The sequence below is a fragment of the Bipolaris victoriae genome (assembly GCF_000527765.1).
Source record: "Bipolaris victoriae FI3 unplaced genomic scaffold scaffold_130, whole genome shotgun sequence".
NCBI classification, from domain to species: domain Eukaryota; kingdom Fungi; phylum Ascomycota; class Dothideomycetes; order Pleosporales; family Pleosporaceae; genus Bipolaris; species Bipolaris victoriae.
In genome coordinates, this window is record NW_014575262.1 from 14,621 (window position 1) to 30,690 (window position 16,070).

The 16,070-nt window shown below is 52.9% G+C and overlaps 4 protein-coding genes across 4 annotated transcripts; 1 reads left to right on the forward strand and 3 right to left on the reverse strand.

The window, feature by feature from the left end:
- Positions 1 to 4,065: 4,065 nt before the first annotated feature.
- Positions 4,066 to 5,693, forward strand: COCVIDRAFT_42023 (hypothetical protein; the record flags this gene model as incomplete). Its single annotated transcript, XM_014696207.1, has 2 exons — positions 4,066 to 4,277; positions 4,349 to 5,693. The coding sequence occupies 2 exons, from the start codon at positions 4,066 to 4,068 to the stop codon at positions 5,691 to 5,693; spliced, it is 1,557 nt and encodes a 518-aa protein (XP_014551693.1).
- Positions 5,694 to 6,077: 384 nt separating this feature from the next.
- Positions 6,078 to 9,019, reverse strand: COCVIDRAFT_112215 (hypothetical protein; the record flags this gene model as incomplete). The annotated part of the gene is made up of 7 exons (XM_014696208.1): positions 6,078 to 6,464; positions 6,518 to 6,907; positions 6,964 to 7,558; positions 7,875 to 8,398; positions 8,447 to 8,626; positions 8,676 to 8,863; positions 8,920 to 9,019. 7 exons carry the CDS (start codon positions 9,017 to 9,019, stop codon positions 6,078 to 6,080), a joined length of 2,364 nt encoding a protein of 787 aa, XP_014551694.1.
- Positions 9,020 to 10,652: 1,633 nt separating this feature from the next.
- Positions 10,653 to 11,743, reverse strand: COCVIDRAFT_112218 (hypothetical protein; the record flags this gene model as incomplete). Its single annotated transcript, XM_014696209.1, has 4 exons — positions 10,653 to 11,012; positions 11,086 to 11,221; positions 11,287 to 11,659; positions 11,719 to 11,743. 4 exons carry the CDS (start codon positions 11,741 to 11,743, stop codon positions 10,653 to 10,655), a joined length of 894 nt encoding a protein of 297 aa, XP_014551695.1.
- A 1,107-nt stretch (positions 11,744 to 12,850) lies between these two features.
- On the reverse strand, positions 12,851 to 15,028 carry COCVIDRAFT_30806 (hypothetical protein; the record flags this gene model as incomplete). The annotated part of the gene is made up of 7 exons (XM_014696210.1): positions 12,851 to 13,753; positions 13,825 to 13,912; positions 13,961 to 14,091; positions 14,142 to 14,153; positions 14,203 to 14,471; positions 14,519 to 14,779; positions 14,842 to 15,028. The coding sequence occupies 7 exons, from the start codon at positions 15,026 to 15,028 to the stop codon at positions 12,851 to 12,853; spliced, it is 1,851 nt and encodes a 616-aa protein (XP_014551696.1).
- Positions 15,029 to 16,070: the final 1,042 nt, after the last annotated feature.

Genomic DNA, 16,070 nt, shown 5'->3' on the forward strand with positions numbered 1-16,070 from the left:
GGTTGCGGCTGCTGTCTCGCATCTTCGGTCTTGGGCCCTGGCTTTCGGAGTTGTGCGGTTTGAGATGGGTGATTTGCGGCTTTGGACGATGCCCGTCTCCAGCCGCTCAAGCTCAATTTGCGCCGCAGAGAAGAAGCAGATGATGGTGTTTCAGGCTCTGTTGAAGTAGATGTCTGTACTGACTCTGAAGTGTTCTTCTTCTGGAGAGGTCGTGGACCTGCAACCATGCTCTGCATCTCCACATCCTTGATTGGAGACTTGTATTCACCGCTTTTACGTGGCTGCAAACGAGTGAATTCGCCACTTCCCTTTGGTAACGAGTTGGATGAAAACGGAGTGGTAGAGGCTTGCCTTGTTGGATTCAGGGTCGGAACAGGCATCATGTTGATATTTGCTTGTGAATCAAGCGGTGACTCGGTCGCGCGCAAGTTGAATGCAGAGCTACTGCTACGCAGGTGTCTGTGGTATTCATCTTGGTAGTTGTGTCTCGAGAAGAAACTGGCCTTGGATGCTGTCATAGGCGTACTAGGTGTCTTGGTGACTTGCCTCTTTGGCGGCGGCGTGACATTACCCTGATCCGTATCATCTGCGGATGTGGGAAGAGACGACATTCGGTTGTTGAACGGGGTGCCGAGGGGTAGCAAGTTGAGGGGCGGGAGCCTGATTGGCTGTAGATTCTTCTTGCTGGACTGCTGTACCGTGGCCGCCTTGTCAGGTTCTGGGGTATTCCCGATGGTCAATCCTCTCCTGTGCCTGAGAGACCCTGTGCTTGATTTTAAGTAAGGCGACTCTAGCGCATCATTCTGGCCAGAACTAGTTGACTGCGCCTCTGGTGTTGAGACAGATTCATGAGACACCGATTGAGGCGCACCTGGCTTTGATGGCTGTGCTGAAAAGCCAAAGGTGCTTTGTTCGGGATCTTTGGGGGACTCGAAAGCTTTCGGGATGGCTGGCACAGGCGGAACCTCTTCTTGCTCTCCACCACCTGTATTTTGTTGGTTTCGCGGCTTTGGTGCAGGCAGGCGGAGACTGGACGGAGCGGGATTGGAGCGCAGAGGTATCGATGAAGGAGGGCCGACCTTGAGCGAATTCAAGCTCGAATTAGACGAGAGCGAAACACCAGAGGCATAGGACTTGCGTTTTTGCTCAGGTGTTGCGCGCGCCGACGAAGGTGTCATGCTGCCTCCTAGCCTCATAGCAGGAGACTGGCTAAAAGCACGCTCGTCGAATGTTGCGTCGCCCTGGGGGGTGGGGGGACCAACCGGCCCTCCTGGAGGCTGATTAGGGTTTATGGATAATCTTCTCAGCCTCCGGGCATCGGTGGGGCTGATAGTCCTGGCCCCCAAACCAGATATGTGGGGTGCAGTGGATTGTCGCTTGTTGGCAGACGAGGAAGGTGTATGCGACCGTTGTGCAACAGCACTTCTACCTGGTGAGCGAGTGGTGACCTGAGACATGGAGCTTGGGTCTGGGGTCATGGACGAGACAGTCAGATGGCCCGACTGCTGTCTTGAAGGAGGCTGCAGAGACTTTGCTTTTGCGTTCCGCGTAGTGCTTGCAAGCTTTGGTACTCCAGAAGTGATGTTATTCAGGGTTGGCATACCGGCCAGGTCATCGCGGTCGAAGCTGCTCGTTGGCATCATTCCAGGGCCAACGCTCTTTCGCGGTGGGCGTGCAGCCGGATTGGGTGGCGCTTGTGAAGAGAACTGGCTCTGACGGCGTGTGCGAATCGTCATGTTGCTAGGGGGATGGGGCATCGCGGGCGTGTTTGAGCTAGAGGCAGACATGCCAGCGCTGACTTTTCTAGCTGCCGATTGACTGAAGCGGCGGGCAAAGGAGCTGCTGCGTGCAGGGCGTGTTTCGGTGGGGATACCAGTGAATGTGGGGATGTTGTTTGTATTATTGGTGTTGTTGCTAGGGGTGTTGTTGTTGTTGTTGTTGTTATTGTGGTGGTGAGAGGTAGAAGCGGAGTTGTCAGCAGGTCCGCCGGCGGTGGTGAAGGAGCCGGGGGCAGGGAAGTCGCTCAGGGTGGGCTCGTAGGATAAGCTATTTGCAAAGTCGTCAAAGTTGACAGAGGGCAGAAAGTCGTAGGAAACGGGGCCATCGCGGGCCTCGTCCTTTGCAGGGTCGGGCTGCAGCTGCTTGGAGAAGCTGAAGCGTGGGTTCGAGGGGGGACCGCGCGTGGTAGGCTCGAAGCCAAGGGAGGGCACGAAGGAGGAGGAGGAGCGTGCTTGGGCAGAAGCAGCAGCAGCAGCGGCAGAGGGGGTAGAGGTAGTAGTAGCTGCACTCGTCATCCTGCATCGATTCACGCGTCAGTTAGCCGGCTACACAGATATAGGTGACGACTGTGGCATGGCGGTGGATGCCATGCCAACCGTGCGTCGAGTACCTACCTTTGTTTGGAGAAGTCCTGAGGACGCTCGCGGGGGCCCAGCGGGACTCTAGCCCGCCCGCGCCCGGCAGCGGTGGTCATGTTGGGATTGGGGAGAGGACGTGAGGAGGAGGAGGAGCCGAGTGCATTGGAGGCGCTTGTCTTGCGCAGTCGGCTGCCCTGCTCTCCCGTCTTTTGGAACTTGCGTACGCGGTCTTCTGGGGGGAGAGACGATAGGTGTTAGCATCATCGACGGACACGCCTGGCGCTGAGTCTGGCAGTGCTTTTTCTTACCTGACGAGCCACTAGAGTCGTCCGACACGGTGGACCCTGAGCGTTCGGGCACGTCGGCGGAGGCGGAGGCCATGGTTCTAGTCGTGGTTCGCGGCTGCATCGACATGGTCCGCACCCCCAGCCCGATGGTGGGAGCTCGAGCAGTATGGGAGCTACTGGATCTGGGATGGGTTCGAAAAAAAGAAATTCAAAGACGAGGCCTCGTCTTGGAAATGCGCCGAAGTCGTCTCCAAGCGTCAAGCTTGGGCACCCAGGTCGACTATGCCGACATGTCTAAGGGACCGGCTACAGCGGTGAGGATGATGGGCGGGCCGGTAATGCGGGCGACGTGGGAGTGTGTATAAGGTCTCAGGGGAGCAATGGGCTCGGGCGCAGCAGAGACACCGCGCTGCAGAGACGGCAAGGAAAAAGGTCGTCGCAGCAGCGATGGTTGACAGTCGTCAAAGTCACAAAGAGGGTCGGCAGCCCACAAAAGCCACACTAGGCCCAAGGGTTGTCTAGTTGACGATGCCCCTGTCGGCCTGCCTGTCCATGGCGGGACGAGCAGCGAGTGGCACACCATCATCAAAACAACGCCCCTCTCCCAGGAAACCAGCGCTCCGGCCAACGGCAGCCCGAGCTGCTCATGTCCCCATGTGCGCGCACACACACACACACACACACACACACACACACACACACACACACACACACATACATACATGGTACATGCACATGGCACATAGACACTATGACACTTGTGTATGAATATATGCTTAATGGACATTAGACGGGAAATCTACTGCACGCCCAGCCAACCCCCCTCGGCTCTACATGCCCTGCCCGCCGCACCCCCCATGGCTGTCCTGTCGTCTTGAATCAGGCGCCCGATTGCTGTGCGAGGTGCAAGACCCTTTTGTGAGCCGCAAGGTTCCCCTCGAGGCTCCGCAGCGTTGTGTATCCCTGGCGGTCAGGAATTGCGACGGCCAACGTGCACGGGGCCCATGGGTGTGGGGAAGCCACCACAACGAGTAAAGGTGACACGGCACACGCCCAGCCCAGAACACCGCCACCACGCACACGCCTCACATGCCATGTGCGTCATCTCCCACTGCAGTCCGACCAAACACCACACACACCACCCCACACTCTCCCCACGCCACGCTCTTGCGAACCGCTCTGCACGCCCGACGACACCGACGACAATAGCCTCGAGACTGGCACACAGTCAACGAGCGCGCGGAGAATGACGACACCCTGATGGCCTTGGTGCAACTGCAGAGCATCCACAATCCCGACCAAACACTTGCACCTGCGCCCCAGCCCTGTTACATGTGACACGCCTCGCTCCCACGCAGCACTCGAGGCAGTGCCCACATACCCAGCACCAAGCATCGTCCGCACAATCTCAACCGCCCAACATGGCGCACGGAAACGCAGAATCCCTCGCAAACCGCGACGCGCCCATCCCCGTGGTCCAAGTCCAGCATGCATCAAACAGCAGCACCCCCACGACCAACAAGCCCCCGTCGCACCGACTCTCCGCCAGCAAGCTCATGAACAAGCTCGAGTCTCTGGGCGACAACATGACCCGCGACTCGACGAGTAGGATGGGTGACAAGATGATGAATCTGTACGTACCCTCGACACACAACGTCAGCATCAAACGCATCCCCACAACATGACTGACCCTGACCCGTCCAGACTGCTCTCACAGGTGCTCCCGTCCGAGGACCTCTCCGACAGCCCGCCCTCAGATTCGCCCTCGACCCCGGCCAAAAACACACCTCAGGTCAAAGATCGCCGGTCCAAATCCTATGTCGCCCGCCCCAGCTTCAGCATCCCCACCATGTCATCCAACTTCCGTCGCTTCAACTCGCGCATTGGTGTCGCCTTCATCGCACAAAACAGAGCCATACGTCTCTTTACCTGGGTGCAGCCTACTCAGACGCTATCCTTCCTCTTCGTCTGGACTTTTGTATGCGTAAACCCCTACCTACTGCCTGTCCTCCCGCTGGCATGCGGCATGTTCTTCGTCATGGTCCCCGCCTACCTCACCCGACATCCGGAGCCTACGAGCAACGCCATGGACGTGGACGGCGACCTGTGGAGGGGAAGCCTGGGGGGACCGCCTCTCGCGGATGCCACGACTATCAAGCCTGCACCAGAGTTCAGCAAGGACTTCTTCCGCAACTTGCGTGACTTGCAGAATTGCATGGACGATTTCAGCAACGTACACGATGCAGTACTGAGTTTCTTCACGCCACTTACCAACTTTAGCAACGAAAACCTTTCCTCCATGATATACCTCATCCTACTCGTCGTCTCGGTCCTCTTATTCATCAGCGCCCACCTCCTTCCCTGGCGTGCCATCTTCCTCATGCTTGGATACACAGTCACAGCCCTCGGTCACCCAACCGTCCAAGACCTCCTTGCAACCCCCGAAACTGAAAAATTTGTGGCCGAAGTGGAAAACGAAAGCCGCTCCTTCCTACTCACCATTTCCCGCGCAGATATTGAGCTCGAAACGTCGCACGAGACACGCGAGGTGGAAATCTTCGAGCTGCAACATCGCGCCCTACACGACGAGCACGGCGAATACGAAAGCTTCATGTTCTCTCCCTCACCATATGCACCATTATCGCCATCGCGGATAAGCGGTGACAGACCGCGCGGCACCCCCTTTTTCGAAGACGTGCTACCACCCCGGGGCTGGCGCTGGAGCGACAAAAAATGGACGCTCGACCTGCTCTCGCGCGAATGGGTCGAAGACCGCTGTGTCACGGGCGTAGAAGTCGAAATCGAAGGCGAACGCTGGGTCACGGATTTGCACTACGAGCTCCTCGAGACGGACGAGGATAGGGCGGGCAGCGCGCGGCTGAAGATGAAGAAGAGGGAGGGGTCAAAGGGCGGAAGTATCGATTTTACAGAGCAAGAAAAGGAGGTCCTGAGACGGACATGGGAAGAGAGTAAGCCCAGTCGAAAAGGCGAGTGGAGACGACGGAGGTGGGTGAGGGGTGTGGAAAGGATGCCCTGGAAGCAAGGGTAGTAAAGCAACTCATGTACAATACACACCAGAAGAAGAAGAAAAAAAAGAACATGTGCTCTCTTGCATATCAATTCCGTAAACGAAAAAAAATAACAAACATTTTGACACTCCGAGAAAATGCTGCCTTGTAAGAAAGAAAAAAAGGTGTTTGTATGTATGGAGGATGGGAATCGATTCCAATCCCCCTCCCCTTTGATTTGCCTTTTCCCGCCAACGCCTGCTGCCGTTGCAAACTCCCCCCTCCTTCCAAGCAAGAAAGGGGGTTAAACCGAAGACAGAAAGAAAGAAAGATTCCAACTATACAGTACATATATGTGCCCGCCCCCTCCCAAAAAAAAAGACGCCGACGCCCTAGATTCCCGCCACGCCTCTCAAGCCCAACTGCTAGCCCGCTCTCTTATCCTCTGCCTCGTCCGTCGGCGCAGTCTCCTTGGTCAGGTAATCCGCATCCTCTGCCTCTTCGTACTCTGCAATGAGGCCCTGTACCACTTCTTTTGCTTCGTCGAATTCGCCCAGACCATCTTTGAAGGGTACTTCGCGCTTGTAGCTTTCGAGGAAGGCGTTGCGTTTGCGGAGGGTGGAGTACTGAGCTACTATGCGCTTGAACAGTGTTGCGATGCCCGTGTGGTTTGCCAGCATGAGGCCCGAGACACGGTGGGAAGACGTTACGTAAGGAGATTTTTTGGTTAGTGCGACTTGGATTGATGCTGGGCCCCATGGGATAAATGTTGCCAGGCGGCGTTCGCGAATGCGCATGAGGGATTTGTGTACCTTTTTTTTTACTATTAGTGAGATTTTCGTTCTGCAAGATATCCACAACGTACATCTGAGGGGTCGGCTTCTCCTTGAATAATATTCAGGATGGACATGTAGCAGCTCTTCTTGGTGGGGTTGGTTGAGACCATGCGGTTCTTGGGTTGTAGCAGGCGCCTCATGACGTCCAAGACAGTCGTCTTACGAACGGTCTTCGCCTGCTCTACGTTCTCGCCCGAGAAGGGTGTGTAAGACGTCATCAAAAAGTGGCAGCGTGGGGTGGGGATGAGCGATGCGACAATACCGACCAGGTCGTTGTGCATGTATCCAGGGTAGCGAAGGGTCGTCGTACTGGCAGACATGACGGTGGACACGAGCTGATTTGTCTGTTCAAACGAAGGGTTCATGACGTGTAACCGGTCGGCAGCGATCCTAGTGAGGGCTCCATTATCGAGCACAACCTGTGCAGTTAGCATACTGGTGCGCCGTGGTTGCTAGCTGCTCAATCTGCACTTACCACCGAGTCTGCATTCTGCGTCAGGCGCCTCATACTCAACAAACTGTTGTACGGCTGAACCACAATATCACCATCTTGGGTGTTTGGAAAGACACTGTACGTTTGTATGAGCTTCTTGGGGAACCGATCATTCAGCCGTTCGAGCATGTATGATCCGAGACCAGAGCCAGTTCCACCAGCGATTGAGTGCAGCATCATGAAGCCCTCGAGCGAGTCTGAGCCGTCGGCCTCGCGATCAATCATATCCAAAATATCCTCATGCACCTGCTCGCCCATGCTGTATCCCATGCCCCAGTTGTTACCTGCGCCAGTGCCATCTTTGTGGATATAAAAGTTCTCGGGGTTGTAGATGTTCTTGTACGGACTCGCCTGGATGGAATGCAGCACTCTGGGCTCAAGATCTAGCAAGATGGCGCGTGGAATATAACGCGTATCGTCTGATTGGTAGAAGAAGACATCTTTGCGGTCGCCGCCCTCTGTCGCAAAGTCCTCGAGGTTTCCGTCTTTATTGATGCCGTGTTCCTGACAGAGCTGCTGCCAGAACTGCTGCCCGACGCTGTTGCCGCACTGGCCAGCCTGTAATGTTATGATTTCTCTAGTCTAAGTCAGCCACAGCTTGCGCAGTTTCTTCTGGTGCGTCTGCGGGCGTACCTGGGCATGGTTGTGTTGGTCAACAGTGTCGTAGCTTGCAAACGCGCCCTCGGCGGGGTCCACGCGTCGGGTCGCTAAATGTTTGGACCCTGCCGTCATGGCTCCAAAGTACATGGAGCGTATCACTCGCTTCACTTATCACCACTGCGACCACAGAACTACAAGAAATCACATTAATAATAACTACAGCATATTTTTAATTCTTACATGCCGACTATCACCTTCATTGCTCTTCTTCCTCCTTCATCTTGACCAGCGACTTGTCTTGAAATCCAAACCTCAACTGGAACAAAAAGGTATAGATCAGACAAAAGAAATTAACCCGCAGCACATCTAACCATGCCATTACCGACACGCCGTCTTTCACACCCTCGTGCCATGAATCCCGGACTTGCACAAACAACTTCGGATCGTCTGTCACCACACCATCCAGCCCATGCCGGATGTCCCATCGCATATGGCACTCCTTGTTCACTGTCCATGCATACACCGGTCGGCCGTCACTTTGTGCTTTGCGTATGAACAGCCTGTCCCACGGCATCATGACAGCGTGTGCCATGTTGAAAGAGACATTCGGGACTGTGAAGAAATGCGATGCAACAAGCGTTGAGAAGCCAATATGGGAGACTGGGAAGCCGGGCAGATATCGTGAACACAGCGGAAGGTACTTTGCTGCCCAGCACCCAAGAACGATGCGGCTCTGCCATGGTCGTGATGGCAAGGGTGGCACGCTCCCGATTGTATCACCAATCAGCCGCATTACATCGTCTGCATCATTGTCCAACTGTCTTGCGTCAGCTTTCGGCTATGCAAAGTAGCACCGACTACAAACCTTAATGTCGAGTAATACCCAGATGTTCTCCAACCCGGGTTGTGCCATATACTCGAGTAGATCTGAAAGGCGAGGCATTGGCTCGTGTGGCTCTTTCAATGTCCTCAGTTTACTTATAAACTCATAGTCACAGTCTATGATCTTTTCATCCCTACCAAAGCATCTCTTGAGATCTTTGTCCTGTCGAGTATCAGTCCATGATCAAATATGACTAGATCCGAAAACTTACATGGGATAATACAACGACACCATCTCTGGTCAAGTGTAAATCGGTTTCTAGGCCATCGGCTCCGACTTCAACTGCACCCTTGAAGGCGCCTAAAGTATTCTCGGCGAACTTGGCCTTGTATCCTCGATGTGCTATGGCTTGTGGCTTTCGCCTTCCAGATAAATCCTTGCGTGCAAAACCAAAAGTAGCTAGATAGATGGTTACTACATGTCTCAAGCGCTATGGCTACAGAGAGGCCTCTTACCTGGGGGAAACTTGGCCTTGGGACCAAGTAGTGGCTGCTCGACAATCTTGCCCAGCTCTCTTGTGAGCCCCTCAAATACTGGTGGTACTCCGATGACCATGTTGTCAGGATGTGATGATGATGGTACGTCGAGCGAGTTGCCGACGTCGGCCTCTTCCCCAGACATGACGAAGTCGCTCCCTTAGCCTATCCAATAGCCTGACGGTTCCGCAAGCGCGCGAAGCGGAGATTTCGGCGTTAAGGCAACAAAAGTGATGGCACCTATGGTGAGATATAAACTGGATGTAGTAGTTGCGTCTGCGTAGAATAGCAAAGCAACCTATGTTCCCAAAAAAAACTTAGACAAAACTTCCCATTCCAGTCCGACGGCGTGAGCAACGTTAGAAAGAAAGAAAGAGAGGAGAAGGAAAAAACAAGAGATTCCTTAGCAGCATACCGCCGGGCAAGCAAGTACGCTACTAAGAAAAAGCCCTCCTCCTAAAAAAGCCCACACCCAGCCATGCGGGTCACTTTCTCTCTTTTCTTTCCAAACGCTCCTTCTCCCCGGGACGTGTTCCCAAAGCGTGTTAAGACCACAGCCCCCATCCAACCGCAACAGGTATGGATTGGTTGGATAAGGCCCCGAGGCTAGCGCTGGTTTCCAAAGATTGATCGTTGCGGTAGAATGGGGTAAGTTGGCGCTCGGATGTATCAGGTCCCGGGCTGCGGCACAACAGTTGTCGTTGCAGGAGTCGCACGCCGTCGCGGCACGAGACGTGTCAGATGCTGCGACATGCACGATGCCCTGAGTCATTTTATCATCCCCGAGATACGAATTTCCTCTTCTCCTGAGTTGCAAGCAATCGAGATTGTTGTGAGGAAAATTCCCGTTTCTCGCGTTGTACGGGCTGGTAGCAAAAGAGCTTCTGCGTCCAGTCTCAGCTGCAACCACATGGACCCTCTCCCCCTTCCTTCCTACGTGCAAAAATCCACCCTCCCCCTTCCACAGCTCACAGAATCCGGTGGGCTGGATACGATCTATCGCTTAAACCCGTGTGGCGCGTCGATCAGATGTATGCTAGTGCGCTTGGACGCCCTGTCCTCAAACACCCACACACGCACTTTACCCACTCTTCCATCTTTCCCGTGAAGAAGCACCGCTGCAGCCGCCGCCCGCCCCCTCCAAATGACAGCAAAGACGGATGTCATCTGGCGTTACGCCAGCCGACCGCTCCAACTTGGAAGCTGTGCATTCTCACACCAGTATGTGAAGCTTGTGCTTGTCCAACGGGAAGGTGGCGCCTAGGGTCTCTGGTTCGGATGCGGTAACATGCGGGCTGTGTGCTTTGTGGCGTCCGGAAAGACAGGTTGCCGGCGAGGGCGGAGAATGGGGATGGGGAAAACTTTGGAAAAAGAAAGGTGATGAGAGAAATGCATCTCCGAATGCTTTGCCATATGAGGTAGCATGCTTGTAGGTGTAGAGTCGGTGTGTCAAAGATGAGGTAATGTTGAGTTGTAGAGGGCACGAGGTCTACGCCACAGGAACCTCCGCTGAAAATGTATGTCATCGGCTCAAAACCCTGCACCCAACATACATACCTATCCATACACTAGACAGATTCTTCATTCGTAGTAACCCGCCCAATGTTTACTAGTTTACATTGGCAGCTTATCATCTATTGGATATCTCCCTACAGGTTGTTCATCAATCAATCGTAAGCTATCGCTCTCGTTTCTACTCCTCCATCCCGCTTCTACGAAACAGGTTCAAACTGCGGAGTGTACTTGGCCGCCGCCTTGGCAAACTCATCCTTCTTACTAGCCCAGTCTGCTATCGCTCGGTGTTGTGGGGCTACGGATTGAAGTTGTGTCTTCATCTTTTCTGTTTCATCCTTCTTGCCTAGCAGTGTGTTGAGGACAATGAGGTTGGCGATTGTGTCGGCAGAGGTACCGTCAATGGAGATGGCTTGTTGTAAAGCAGCTTCGGCTTCGGGTAGGCGGCCGAGATGTAGTTCTGACACTGCTTGCGCAACGAGAGAGTGAGGAGAGGTCGATTGCGCGGTTGTAGCTAGTTCTTCGAAGACGTAGAACGCCGACTGGTATTTCTCGCCGCCCTAACCTAAGATTAGTGTCTTGTCCAACATCCATTGGTTACGTAGTGGGGGTGGGAACAAGTGAGTTACGAACCTCGCGCATGCCAACCCAGCTCTCAGCAATGTTGACCAGCAGGCTATCCTGCGCCCATTTCCGTGCACGCTGTGCTTCCTTGGCAGCAAGGTCGGTGCGGTTCTGTTGGAGGTGGATTTGGACAATGAGCGCTACCCTATTCAGACATCAGCCATTGTGCTTCGATTTCATGCCAGATTTGGCGTGTTCGGGCTGCCGTACGCATCCAAGCTGCCTTGGTGCTTGCTCAAGAGTTCCAGCGCAGCCTCCGTCTCTCCTGCCCTCTCCAGGATTATGCCCACACAAAGTTGCACAGCCAGATTCTCCTGTCCACTCTGCTCCGCCAACTTCTTTGCCTGGCTAAGAACATCTTTGCCTTGCTCGTAGTCTGCCAGCAACTTCACCGCGACGAGATCGGGTGTCTTCTCGGATGCGAGTTCGCTGGAAACGGATTCTGCCTGGCCGAGAGCAATTTGGCTGCGAAGTTTTAGGACACGGACGGGAAGCGTATTGGAGGCCGAAAAGGACGAGGTGTCGAAGTCGAGAACTTGTTGGTAGGCCCCGGCGTGGAAGGCCGAGTGGATGTTGATGAGCTCTGGGATGCGTTAGTGGGGTTATACGGTGATATGGTATGAGGAGCAAGATAATACCCACCTCCTTCGGGGGAATAGGGGTCCATGATTGCGGTGTGTAGAGGTACGCTGTAGCAATGGACCCGCGATTGAAGATGCAATCGTGGTGTTGAAGCCAGATTGAGTTTGGGCTGATTGCTCGGACCATACAAGCCGCTCATTGGCCGGCCCAGCCATTACACCTCAACTTATTAGAGCTGGTGTACACAGTACAGTGAGGTTGGCTGAGTAACTGTAGCAGAGCAATTACAACCCCAAACTATATTCGCTTGTTTGACTATAAGTTTGAGAACTCACAACTCGTTGGCTAAGCATCCTGTCCGAATTCAAGCTTTATCATTATTCTCATGACTGCAAAGCCTTAGAAACAACCCCCATATTCTTCCAGCATATATTTGCGAGGAATTAACGATACACCTACGTATCTATGCGGCACTCTTACTCTTATATACGTAGTTAATCGATTTGAGTGTGTGGTGTGAGAAGTCACGGTGGCAGCCACGGCTTGGTCTTCCTAATCTATTTCGGCACCTATGCTCGGAAAATGATTACACTTAGAAATATTTTATCATCATTTTAATTTCGAACTATTCATACTGCGATAGTTCGGCCTTCAGAGTATAGAATGATATTATGCTACAAATTACAGTCACAGGCTTCATCAATAGGTGGAGCGTGACAGGAACTGTATCGCCAGGGAAGGCAATGTCACGTGATCGATAGTCACTCCAAAGACTATCGGTAGTCCTGCGCGCGGCTATCACCCTCAGTATATAGTATTAAGCAATGAAATCTTAAAGACCATTATGTTCAACTTAAGTTTGAACCTAGGGATTACTACTTGATTCTCAAACCCCTCGTGTTGTTACATCGATCTACCAATCGTGCTCATACAACCCTCTCGTCCATCGTCGCCCACTCACTCCCCGAAAACTAAACCTAGTTCATCTTCGGACGACCTTCACATTTTGTTACAAGAAGCGACCACGAAAAGCAGCGTGACGCATAGACTTGTTAACAATCAACTTAGTTTCCAAGTAACTCTATATGTTAGACTTGAAGATGTGTTAATTTCTTTTCAATATTGAAAATAAACCTCACTACTAAAAAAGGCGTCCTACACTACAATTTATATAACATTGGAACATCACGCTTCAGTTACTCATGGGCGATACATCTGTCTCAGCTCTCTTAGGTGGATGCTGTGAGTAATACGGATCGATGCCCAAAGCACATGGTTCACTCGATTGCCGCTGAGTACCGAAGCTTACTGGCGATCTCACATTAGGCATCTCCTGCAACGGTGGAGATGGCACGTTGGGCACCTCTTGTGGCGCGGCAACTGCTGATGGGTCCGGACCGCCTGGTGCGTAGTGAGGCCACGCGTGGTATGAGGGCGGCGACGGTAAGCTTTGGGGGCTGAAGGAGCACTGCTGTGGTGATATTGGAGGAGAAGTGTTTTGGGTCATCGATTGCAATGGGGGTTCCGGTTGACTGTGCCTGTTGCCTTCCTCGATTCTCTTCCGGCGGCGGATGCACAAGCAAATGCAGACCATGGCGACCAGCAGCAACAAGCCTCCCACGGCTCCACCCACGGCTCCGGCAATAATAGTCTTCTTGCTTGAGCCTCCTGGCTTAGCTGGAGATGAAGTTGATGTGGAAGTCGCCGTCGATGTGGGGAGGTCTCTTGTAGGTGTCCTTGTTGTCGGCATGTAAGCTCGCTGAAACTGTACTTGTAAGTCCCTCTCCTCCCATCCGCTTGTTGGAGCGAGCATAGTTGCACCGCCTGTGGCACCGCCCCCTATTGTCTGGGCTATCTCCAAAGGCACCTTGTACTGTGTCACGTTCGGGTTGAACAGTGCCCATTTCGCTCCCTTAGCATTCGCCTTACCTAGATCCAGACCATGCTGTCCGTAATTAGGCGAGACGTCGCATTCGGCAGTCTCATTGGGAAATGAGCCACCCATAATGATCATTTGCGAGTTCTCTATAACGTCGCATGTGAGTGAATGATGGGGATAGGTTTGGCCATTACCGTCTTCTTTTCTGGGCCAGAACTTTTCATACGGTTAGCACTTGTCCCCACGCTTATTTTGCCGTAGTCCTGGGCAAGACATTTCTGGCTCACCTTGATCCACGTGAAGGATGGGAGGCTCAATATCCATACATCTCCGTAACCAACCCCATCACCGACTGATGCACCGCCATAAAGATAGCTAAGACTGGTCAGTGATACTTCTCCAGAACACGATAACCCCACGGACATATTGTAAGATGAGCGGTCATCCGCCCACGCGGCTCCTGCGCAAAATCTTCGCCGATTCTCAGGCACTCCTGCACCACTCGCCTTCTGCTTGTACCAGAGATCATTCCCGATATCGTACACATATATATCCTGTGAGAGGCTTGAGTAACAAAAAAATTTCCGGCTTATGTGGGACGTACAGTCATTGGAAGCTGCGCCTATCAGTGATCGTAAAAGCAGCTTGATGGATGAGGAACCCACCGCTTTTGCTGTTTCATTGCCGTAGGGGAACTGAATACCTCCAAAATATACCAACAACCCACTATCCCCGGCAGGTAGATATATCATTACACCTTCAGCGCGGGGAATGTCGTCTGGCCCGGATTGGTTCTTGAATGAACTCGCGAGCATGTCATAGACCAGCATGTTACTCAGAGCGGTGCGAGATTGGTATCCAGGGACAGAAGCGTTAGTCAACCAACCTCCATAATAATAGCCTCTCGCTTTGTCCTGTACTGTGGCACCAGCACCTTTTGTCATCAGCACTCTTCAATACACATGTAGAAAAGAAACATACCCCAAGAAGCTCGCCGTATGTCTGGCGTTTTCACATCGGACCTGTTCCAGGTATCGTAAACGATATCGTAATACCACAAGACAAAGTCTTCAGGCTTGTCATTGCCATACTCGCCGCCGTACAGATACATAACCTTATTCGAGGTGTCCGACCAAAGTACGCCACCTTGGACGGAAGGGACTGAATCGTTCTTTGCTAGGAGGAAATGCTGGGGGAAGCCGTCTTTATCTATATCGAGCTCACCGTATCTCAGCCATGTACCTAGAAGTGATAAGTAGGCGTAGACGTAACACGTATGCTTGGTTCTTTGACAGGCATCATACTTGTGTAGTTGATAGATTCTGCTGAGAGAGGCGACCAATTGACCAGACCTCCATCTACGTAGAGCCGGCGGTCGACTATTGTAGTTTGATGTCCGTGTATGCGACAAAAGTCCTTTAATGGGTCCTTCTGAGTGACGCACAATGATATGAAGGAAAAAAAGAAGAGAACCCTCTTAAGACTCAGCATGATGCCTGATGGATGTACACGATACTAACTAAGCTGAGGCGTCTTGAGAGGACATAATCTTTATATACCATGAGCTAGCCCGCTGACCCTTTAGTGCAATCTGCACCGCTGAGAAAGCAACTTGTACTTCGACTTGACCCTATGCAGCGATGCCAATATCGCGAATCCTCAACCGCAAGATGCATGCGGGTCAGCCCACTCGCTTGTGAATCCCGCTTGTGGTTCTACGACTTTTGGTACCAGTAAAAGAAACTGTCAGAAGAGCACTTCCGCAGGAGCTGAAGAGTTAGCTTACCCCGCCACTCTCACATGCCGTGGTTTCAAACTCTGCTAATCGACTTGGCTGAGCGGCTGAAGCATTCTTGCAACGCCTGCAGCGAGCTAGCGAATAGAGCTGGACCTTCAACTCCAGATTACATGATCTTCGCTTGTCTGCGGAACTTGGCTTGCGGCTTTTCAGCCCTCGCTCTTCTGTCATTGTTCGGTCTTTCAATCAATATCGCCACCCCAGCCACATGGGCATCTGGCCAAACCACGATGCAAGGCGTTGCAGGGCAGATCGTTGATCGCTGCTGCACTCTGTGTGGCTAGCGTAGCTGCAAAAAGTCGTGGCGTAATATTTACATGCGAAGGCACCCTCGCAAAACTAAAGTGGCATCGTAATATGCTATCATCGACAATCAATGGATCTACTAACAGTATGCCATGCTTATAAGCTCGTAGAGGTGTGCCGCCTCGTGTTTTGCGGCCGCGATACCTATAGTCCCCCCAGCGCTCGGCTGTCGTCTACGCATCTGCGATCTTAACGTGCCTAAGGATCTACGGTCGTTCTGGGAACTAGATAGCTTTAGTGGCTAACTGTAGCTTACTCAGAATGGCCTGGAGGTTGTGTCTACAACTAAGATTGCTGAATATCTGATTCTAGAGGTTCTTAAGCGTCCTATAGTAGAGTAAGATTTGGGCGATAGTCTGTTGTCTCTCTCTAGACTGGCAGCGGGATCCGGCAACCTCTGGTACTCTTTGGGTGGAGAAAAAGTAGCGC